Source organism: Limulus polyphemus, unplaced genomic scaffold (genome assembly GCF_000517525.1).
Source record: "Limulus polyphemus unplaced genomic scaffold, Limulus_polyphemus-2.1.2 Scaffold1291, whole genome shotgun sequence".
NCBI lineage: Eukaryota > Metazoa > Arthropoda > Merostomata > Xiphosura > Limulidae > Limulus > Limulus polyphemus.
The window spans coordinates 156,585-167,247 of NW_013666901.1; the positions used below are offsets into that span (position 1 = coordinate 156,585).

Genomic DNA, 10,663 nt, shown 5'->3' on the forward strand with positions numbered 1-10,663 from the left:
TGCATTACGTAATTCAATATGGTAATGTGAGTGCCACATTTTCCAAGTGACTTAGAATTTATGTGGCAGGATTATTAGTTATACATGGTTCAAAGGGCAATAAAACAATAAAATTAAATATAAACAGATGTGCATACTGTTATGAGTTTTAAGCTATTTGAAACAAACAATTGTAGTTTCATGTTACAATTTGCAGTAATTCTAGAAAGAAAAGGGGTAATTTAGATTCATTTAGGATTGTTCTCCGTTGGTTATGAGATCAGTCAAATTGACCAAATGGGTATAGAGTTAGGGTAGAGAAAATAACAAAAAATATTTTAATAAATATGTTTATTTATTTAGGAGGCTTTCAAGATTATGAAAATGAAATTTCACAATTTTCAAATAAAGAAGAGTGTTTTAAGTCTTAACATAAAAATCACTATGCACTCAGAGAAGTCAAAATTCTGACTCCATGTAATTTTTAGTAAAAATTCTTATTAAAAACAAATTTTTTTTTGTATAAAAAAATTTGTAATGTTTACCAAGAGCTTGCCAAATATTTTGAAGGTACATAAATCATATTAAAAGTTACAGTATGGAAACTGTGATGATCACTTTGGGATCATGAACTCGGTCGAATCGACTGAACCCATAGGGAAACAGTTAAATAAGTTAACCCACATCTCTTTATTAGAGCAACATTTTGACTGTCATACTGTGTATATGATCAGGCTAATGCAGTAAATTTCTTTTTATTACGATCATTTTAATTTTTGTGCATAACATGTAAAACAATTTACTCCTCCAAATTAAGTAATTCTTTTTTGAGGCCAAAAACTTCAAATTAACCTACAAGTTAATGGTATCTGATAATTACAAGTCTTGGGCTTCCCTCCAAAGTGAATTTTACTTTTATTGTCAATGATGATATCATCATTATAAAAATACGTAACTGTGTTCATTTTTTCATTAGTTTGCATTTTTTTTTGTTGATAGTTATCATACTTTAATCAGACATTTTTCAATACTTCAGTTGATATAAAATTGGTTTAGATGAACTTAGTTTTGTATAGAACATGCATGTGTGTTTGATGAGGAATGTTAGTACTAAATACCTTCCTTTGCTCTAGAATGTATTTGTAGTATTTCAGATCGTCATACCTTCGGTTGTATACTGTCAAAGCATGACGCCACACTTTTTGCTTTTTGCAATCTATGCTTATATTCAACATGTAACAGTGGAAGTGCATGGAGTATATGTAGCATTAGACACCTCTTTGAGCTCCCGTTAAAAGACTGCTATTCGCTGCTTCCTGAATTGTTTAAATGTCAGTTCTGACTGTTTTTCCTATGAACCATGAGTTACATAAGCTTTATTAAATAATTACTCTTAGCAACATTGCTATGTATCTGCTCTTTGTCACCAGGTGCAAGCTTATGAGAGTTGCACGTCAGACACAGAGCCTATGGAGTGGCTGGTTTCTGATCAAGAGGAAGAGCTTATCCGTTTGCTTTCTGTAGAAAATTTGGAATCAGTAGATACTGTTTGGAAGCCTTGAAAATTTTCAGCATTGTAGATCATCATTTAAATCATTGTCATTTTTTCTTTTAAGTTTGTGAGCAATACAATCTAAATAGAAGCTCATTAAGTTCTCATTTTGAATAACGTTTTAACCAAAGAAAAAAAATCATAATAGTCATTGTCTCCTTAATTCTTATCAGTATATTTTATACTCTTAAGTGACATGTTTGATTCTTAATAAAATTGCTTCAACATAAAAATTAAAGTAATAAATATTTAATGTATAAAGTTTTTCTGTTTTTTTTTTACTTATTTATATTTTTTTCTGTAAGAATGATAGTTTGTAGGGGAAAGTGTTTTGTTTTTAAATATTTAAAATCTCATTGGTTTAAGTATAAGTTTACATGGTTTTTTAAGTAGAATGAAGCCACAAATATAATCCATCATAAAGTGCTTTATCGGTGCTTTAAAATGCAATATTCCTAGAAATATACAACTAGTTCAAAATGAATTGCAAAAGATTTAATTCTGATTAATTTCTAACAATTCATGTATACTTTATCATTTGCAAAAATTTTCAACTTTTTCAATTTCATTATACATATTTATTAAACTTTTATCTTTCAAGACCAAAAGATGAATCTGTGATTACAAAAAAATAAAAAATACACGTTTTTCTATTTGGGTTTTTGTTACTAAAACATTTTGATATTAGATATAATAGCAGTAAACTAGCTGTATGTTACATATAAAGTATCTTCATGTTGTTTTCTTCTGGAATATGACTATCTATGAAATAATGCCTGTATAGTTTGTATATCTTAGTGGGATGTTCTAACTTACAATTTTCTGTTAGCATCTAAAAGAACAAAGATAAAAACTAAAAGAAATAAGTTTATTAGACATGCTGATTGGACTGTAGAAAACGTGTTAAGTCCAAACTGATACCACCCAATTTCATTTGCTCAAAGATCATGCATAGATGTCATTTTAGTTGAAATTGTTCATTCATGATATGTGTGTGAAGCCCATCTGAAAATTACGAAACATACATGAGTAAGAAAAAAAAATTAATATTGTTATCTGATGAATTGTTTATAAAAATAAATGTATAAAAATTATTACATTCAAATTTAGCTAGGCATTCAGGATTGTACATGTTCATATGGTAATAATATCAGGGCACTTAGCACATTTATGCCGGCACAGCGTAATTTACATATGACTGTATAATCACATGTATGGAAGTCTAGGTCAGTGTTGCCAGGTTTATAACATATGATGTAGTTATGACGTAGTTTGTTACTTTTTTTTTGGCAAGTGAAGCTTGCTGTCCAGGCAGCTTAATTAATGACCTGTCAAAAGATTTTGAAAGTGTAAAAGTATGTATGTATGTTGTTATTTGACAAAAAAATAAAAACAATTAAATTGCTATTGCTGGTGTAATTGCATAAATTATGTTTAACGTTCTCTTAAATGTTATTTTTTAAAAGTTGTAGGTAAGGGTTGCATAATTTAAAATATTTTGATGAATACTTTTTATTTTCCTACAGGATCATCAGCTTTATGGTGCATAATTGAAATGTTGGCTACATGGTTTTTATTTATTTTTTCCCAAAAAATTGGGTTCCTCTATGCATAGTTACCTTAAATATTTTTTGTAATAAGTACTATTAAAGCTTTTTTTCTATCCAATTCAGTATCTTTAAGTTGCACTAAGTAGAGAACTAAAAGAAAACACAAATATGTTTTATATTGGTTGCTGTCATGAGTTCATACTATTTGAGAACCCTGAAGTTTCTTTTACAAATATTTTGAGGAAAATTATAATTAAAATTCCAGTATTGTACATATAATGATTGAAGAAAGAAATTTTTATTTTGGTGTTTTTGAATACATATTTTTCTAATATCGAAAAAATTAAATTTTAAATGTGTTACTAATATTTCAAGTCAAAAGTGCAGTAGCTCTTAATACAGAACACATAAGTTCAGCCCAACCTTTTGCTAGAAGTAGTATTACCTTCTTTCTCTATATTTTTTTCACTTTCTTGATGAAGGTCCAAAACATACAACTAAATTTAAGCAGTCAACTTGTGAAATTATACATAAAATAATTCAAGTATCAAATCTTAAAATTTTTCTTACAACCATTTCCAAAGTGTTCAATAATACCCTGTCAAACTTTTAAAAAATAAAGTTATGATTTGTAAAAGGACTCAATATACTTAAAGGCCACTGCCAAGAAAATTGCAAAATTTGAATAATAAAAATAATGTTAAACTGGCATTCTTAATGTTGAAAATGAAGTAAACAGTTTTCATGTGATAATTACACCCTGTTGTAGTAAATCAAACCTTCGTTAAGCAAATAAAATCATCTTTTTACATTGAAACTTGTTGTGTGACAAAAAGTTTATTTTTAGAATCTAAAATAGTGTTTTTGATATCAGGTATATAACTAACATTTATTTTATCAGTTCCTCTGTGTTTTACTACAATGCAGTTAAAGTGATAAACATAGATTTATAGAACATTGATATTAAAGTTTTTGGTAAACAACATTCATTATTGATCTAGGTTTTCTGAGTCAAGAAAAGCCCATCTAGGCTAAATCTTAGTGGAATAAAAGTAACCTAACTTGGAGGTATATTATGAAAGTGTATAGCACACTAAGAAATGGTTAGTAATGAGAATGTAAGAAATGGTTATTAGTATGAGAGTTTAAGGAGTGGTTATTAGTAATGAGAATGGTTCTAACATTTCAGCACACACAAGAAATTTTGTAAGGCATGCTCAAGTAGAGGTATTTATTATATCATAGAGATCTATTATTTTACACATGGCTGTAGAAAAATAATAGAATGAATTATTAATTTAGTCTGCCATTACTTCATAAACTGTTAAATGTGAATATTTTAAACTGGATTATTTTGTGTATAATGATATGACAATAATAATAATAATTACACTGTGTGTTCAAGTTATATGAGATTTCACCAATATGCTTTGTTTTAACTTACTGCAAATTTATAAAAATGTATTTTAATTATTTATATGTATACTTCAATTCTTGAATTTAAAACATGGAGTCCATTTTATGTTGTCATTCACATTGCCTTGCAATAATAAAAAACAGAAAAGATCAGATCAGATGCAGGAAGAGGAGCAAGACGAAGAGGAGAAAACGATTTGCTCCACTTGTTTGGGAAGTTTTAGATTTTTACCACAATCTCAGTGTGGCACGGCACGTTTACAGCTGCATGGTGGCATTGTACACATTCTCTATTATTTTCACTAACTGTTTACTGTCAGAGGTCCAATCTCTGGTATGAAGATAGTATGAGAACTAAACACATTTATATTTTGGTGGTAAACATTGTTAATAACACTGTCAGTGTGACAGACTGTTTTCTAACTGTTAGTTCATTTCACAATTCTTTAACATAAAACAACTGTAGGTGAAACAAAGTAGTATTTTTCCATGTATAAGACCATTGTTTGTGGAGGTGTAAGTGGTGAAAACTATGTTAAATAAATAGTATAAATCTGTATGCACTGTTAATGTATACAGTTTTCAGTATCTGCTGTGTATCACTAATGCATGAGGATTGGGATTATATATATACATATGTTTGTGTATTTTATTTTTGAAGTTTTTTGAGGGCTTAATGGTTGTGGCTCTCAATTCTGTCAGTCAAGAGATTGAAATCCAGAGCTGTATGTTTGCCCTTTCAGACATAGAGGCATTGCAAAGTGATGGTCAATCCCACTATTTCTTTGTAAAAGAATGCCCCGTGTATTTTCATTGTGTGTTGTTGACCAATTACCTTCCCTCTGGTCAGAAGTTCAAAATTCAAGATGATGTAGCTTTGCTATACAGAAACAAACAGATTATTTTAAAAATGTATGCAGTTTTATTACAGCCAAACAGTTGTATATGTTTGAAATTGAATTGTGGAATTTAAAAAATAAAAGCAAGAAAATTTGAATTTGCCATTTAGTTAATAAGTGAATGTTTTTATGGTTTTTTTTGTTTGCAGGTAGATATAATACAAATTAGCCAAATGCATGAGTCATGTTGGTCATATAAATGGTTTACTAACTATAAGATGTGTAAAAGATAACACGTATAACTGCTGCTTTAAACTGCTTATGCCTTTGTAGCAGTGCTTGTTAAGAAGTGAAATGAAAATTTATTTCATTATGTGTGTAAAAAGTACTGTTGGTCAAGTCTGTTACTAACGGGTGTCCTTGTAGTATTCTGTGTGTTTCATTTTGAAAATGTTTGAAAGATATAACAATATTCAGGTGGTTGTTACTAGAATCCATGAAATTAAAATAAACTTTAATATTGTTTTGCATGTTCTTTATATATATAAAAAATACTACAGTTAAATCTTAGAAATTTCAGTTTGGCAGATGCAACATGTTGCTAGATATAAGAAATAACTTTTTGTAATATACTAAATGGTTATTCTGAGTCAGAGTAATTAAGTAATCAGTATTGACATTTAAAGACTAACTGTAAAATGTTCGTTGTTGTTTTTTTTTTCTCACTTAATAAATACACCCGAGTAAAAAAAAGTATGGGTGAGTTTAACATATTTATGGATGAGTAGCCATTCCAGTTTCTTTGTTATTATTTTTGTGCATTAAAGTTTTATATCTTTAATCCATAGGTAATGGTAACAAATGTCACATCCTTACTGAAGACAGTCAAATCTCTAGAAGATGAACATGCCCGTGGAACTAGAGCTTTGGAGTCTACTATTGAAGTTATTGGCCAGGAAATTCGAGTATGTGATACTTTAGAATTTAGAAAATTGCCTGTCCCCATCCCCTTTAATGTTTGAAAGAAATACACATAGCAATAGCATTGTAGACCAAAAGCTAAACTGCACCCATTCAGTAATGTTTTTAATTTGTTTTACCTTGTGTTATTTGTTCATGAACCCAACTCCTTAACCCTTTTTTTTGCAAAGGGAACCCCTTTGGATGCTTTTCTGTGCAATTTACTGTGTTACATTAAAAATTTCATTTAACACCTTTGATATCAATGTGTATGAATGAATTTAATATTATAATGTGTGTTATGATTCAAATTTTTATTTCACCCAAGTTTCTAGTCCTTTATATCAGAATAAACATTTAAAAAACTACTTAAAACTTCAGATGTATTGTCATGTAACCAACAAGCTATGAAAAATCTCTACTTTGGCACTCTGTATCTTCAATAATACAATGGTAGTTGAATAGAGGTATGTCTAGAGAAAGAGATGCTTTTGACATTTTCATTTTAAAGATCTCTGAATGAATACAGTTGGAACAAGTAATAAATGTTTTCAGCCCCTGACAGTTGCCATGCCTACCCTCATCAGATTTGTTTGACGTTACATACACACATGTATAATCATTAGAAAGAGCTTATTTTACAATATAAACTAACAACAATTACTTTGAAGTAATCTCAGAATTACTGCGTGTATTGTTGTAATTTGCAATTCAATTTCCACAAATTTCACGAGCCTGCCTCTAAAGGATTAACAGCATAATTTTTTACTAAAACAATATTTTTTATTTTGAAATTTTTTTATATATTTTTTAACTCTACTTCAAAAAAATTAACTAAAAATAGGAACACTAAACCACTGAGTGATTAGGAAAATAAGAACAGTTGTAGAGTGTGAAAAATTTTCGTGGTTAAATTCCTAACAAAATATTTTTATGTGTACTCTTCACTTCTAAAAGTTTAAAAACAAACATAGTAGCTTTGGCCTTTGTTATTCGTGGAAAATGTGTAATGAATGTACTTGCAGATTTTGTTTCACAAGTATGTGTATATGGTATCTACGACAAATGTACAGAGATTTTGTGTTAATTCTTTTATAGCTTATTCTTTTTAAAGTTTGTGTAGTATTGTATATTGTAAATTCTTCGTCAGGTTGTGTGTAAATCAAGTGGACTTCTGTCTAATTTGAAAATTTCTTATTTGTATTTTATACACAATATATTTTTTATACATACACATATAAATCTTCAAAAAATTTAAATAAACCCTCTCTTATTACAGTTATTATGTTATTTTAAAACATGTTATGTTGAAAAACAAATAAAACTATTATGGATTGTTATTGTATTTTGTTAATAAGTTTTCTTTAGGTCATTGAAGTGACTCGAAAAGAAAGTACAGAATCTAAAAAACCTGTTGTCTGTAAAGTTCAGTGACATTTTTAACCATATATGCTTTTACATATTAAGTATAGCAAAATATTAATTATAACCTTTTTTTTAAGGCATACAATATGTCTGACATTCCAACAAAAAAGGCAACTCCAGAAGATCTTGTTCGAGCTACTAAGCCTGTTACACTAGCAACAGCAAAAGCAGTCGCTGCAGGAAACAGTGGGAAACAAGATGATGTAATTGTTGCAGCCAATATGGGGAGGAAAGCCCTATTTGATCTTCTGACAACTTCAAAGGTGTGGTTTATATTAAAAGAGATTGTGTATTATGAGTTAATTACTAAAACCATATTCCAAAAAACGTTCACATTTTATAAACGTTCCTTACGCAGTGACAGTTAAACTTAATTATATGGCCTAGCTTGGCTTGGTGCATGTTTGGAACTTTCTAATTTGTCTCTAGGTAAGTCAGCCATAAGTTTACAGACGTAGAACATTTGATTCCTCATGGTGGAGAGACTACAGATAACCCGTTGTTGTATAGATTTGCACTGAAGCGTCAGCAACAACTTGCTAGTTTTAGTGGAGTTCAAATGATATTTTTAAAAAAACCTAAACTTGTGTTTGGTGAACTAATTAGCAGATTTTAGTTTTGTACCTTTTCTAGCCAACCTAAGTGAAATTGATAAAAGCCAGTTTATATTTTTTTTATTTTGAATAGCCTATTTTAAGATACAGTTAGTGCTGGAGAAGTATGTAATTGTCTTTTTCAACATAACACAATCGTTGTTCACTTAAAAAAAAAGAAACAACATCCATCAATAAAATGTCATGAGAATAGTTTAACATGCATGGATTTATTTCCTATGCAGTTGCCTCATCAGTGTGAATTACAGACTGTTTTGCTAGAGAATATTAAAAGCTTGCACTAAACTGTTCTCTCGGTTGTATGTAATTTTTTTAAAGTTTTGGTTTTTTGGGTCCAATAAATTTATAATGAACATTTAGTGAGATGGCTTAGTCTATGGCATGATGAATCCTTGTGATTGCCAGAAGGAAATGATTATTGTAATGTTGTGGAGTTTTGACCAGATTCTCCTCTTTGGTGCTTGAAAAAATATATCCTCCTTAATGTTCTCCCTTGTTTTTGTTTTTGAGGTTTTAAAAAAAGATGAAAAGTTTAATATTTGGCATAATTAAAAAAGAATTATCTAAGAACTATAGTAGAAGTTTGTATATAAACTACATTGTATTCTTAAATATAGTTTGTATTGGTTAAAAATATCGAAAAACTTGTATATAGATATATATATACTTTTTTTTATCATAGGCAGCTGCTTTCAATGCTGAAAGTCAAGAAATAAAAATCAGAATCTTAGAATCAGGTCATAAGTGTGCCATAAATTACAAGGAATTGTTGACCATGGTTCACCGGGTATGTCTTTGTTGTTATTGATCCTCAATTACTTAATATTATTGTGTATTTATTTACTTGTTTAAATATGTGCCACAGTGCTGTAACAGTTGTTAAAAACTCTCATGTTCTAGAACGTTAAATCTTTCAAAATACTGAATTGTTTACAAGTTTTGTTTGTAATTTTTTCTTGATTTTTTAAAGTATTTTTTATAACTGTTTATCTTCAAACATGTTGCTTTATTCAAGAAATAATTTATATTGTATGTAAATATCTAGACATGTATACACAATCTGTATGGAGAAGAAATCTAGTGACTAAATTTACATGAGTTCTTCAGTTTAGGCATCCTTGCTATTCCATGACTAAAGTTGTATCTTTCCTTCATTTAGGTACCTTTATTGTTTAGTGACTAAATTTACCTCACTGTGTACCATCACTGTACTTCATGACTAAATTTATGTCTTATCTTCATGTGCAATCCTTGTAATATGGCAAAACTATTGGAAACGCCGTGGCATTTTCTGAAAAATATCAAATACAGTGGCAAAAACTAAATCAATGTCATAAAAAAATGGGATTTTTTTTTCCTTTGAGTTCTTAATATTTCCTGTTACTAACATAACATAATATTTTGGAACAACATGGGACCTATTGGTCCATCTCAGCTGTTGCATCATCAAAACTAAATTAAAATTATTAAAAGAAATAAAATAAAAAAGTTTAAACCCAGCCCTTTTCATTCATACACTTATCAAGCTTTTTCTTAAACTCACTTAAATTTACTGCATCTACAACATCTGAAGGCAACCCATTCCAAAGGCCAACCACTCTGTTAGAAAAATAAAAACTGTCTTAGCTGAAGATGACTCCAACCTTGCCAAAATTGATATTCCTGTCCCAAATTCCTACTGTTCTCATTGTTAAATATAAAAAATGATGATACATCAACACTATCAATTCCCTTTAAAATCTTAAACACTTCAATTAGATCGTCCTTAACTCTTCTTTTTTCAAAAGAAAACAATTTGAGAGATTTCAGCCTCTTGTCGTATGACAACTCCTCCATCCCAGGCACCATTCTAGTAACCCTTCTGAGCCCTGAGGTACCCCACATGTAACATTAATCCAGTTTGACTGAACTCCATTTGTAACAATCCTCTGCTTTCTTCCATCCAGCCACTCTTTTATCCAATTTGCTAACTTATCCCCCACACCTACAGAGCTAATTTGTTTTGCAAACCTTTTATGAGGCACCTTGTCAAATGCTTTCTGAAAATCCAGATACATCAAATCTACACCCTTATCATCATCTACATAAGCAGTAACCTTTTCAAAGAATGTCAAAAAAGATTTCCAAGGCAAGATTTTCCCTTAGTGAAACCATGTTGACTAACCAATAAAATTATAAACTTTGTTAAATGACTTTGCAGAGCATCTTTTCACAGACTTTCCAAAATTTTTCCCACAACTGATGTAAGATTAATGGGTCTATAATTTCTGGGACAATTTTTATCACCTCCCTTGATAAGAGAATTTACCTTAGCTTACTTCCAATCCT

General features: G+C 29.6%; 1 protein-coding gene across 1 annotated transcript in view; it reads left to right on the forward strand.

The window, feature by feature from the left end:
• Positions 1 to 10,663, forward strand: part of LOC106462961 (talin-2-like) — a 133,901-nt gene that overhangs the window by 109,173 nt on the left and 14,065 nt on the right. Inside the window, exons 49-51 of the mRNA XM_013922930.2 lie at positions 6,185 to 6,301; positions 7,799 to 7,984; positions 9,018 to 9,122. Coding sequence (XP_013778384.1) covers positions 6,185 to 6,301; positions 7,799 to 7,984; positions 9,018 to 9,122 — 408 coding nt within the window. The remainder of the gene's footprint in view (positions 1 to 6,184; positions 6,302 to 7,798; positions 7,985 to 9,017; positions 9,123 to 10,663) is intronic.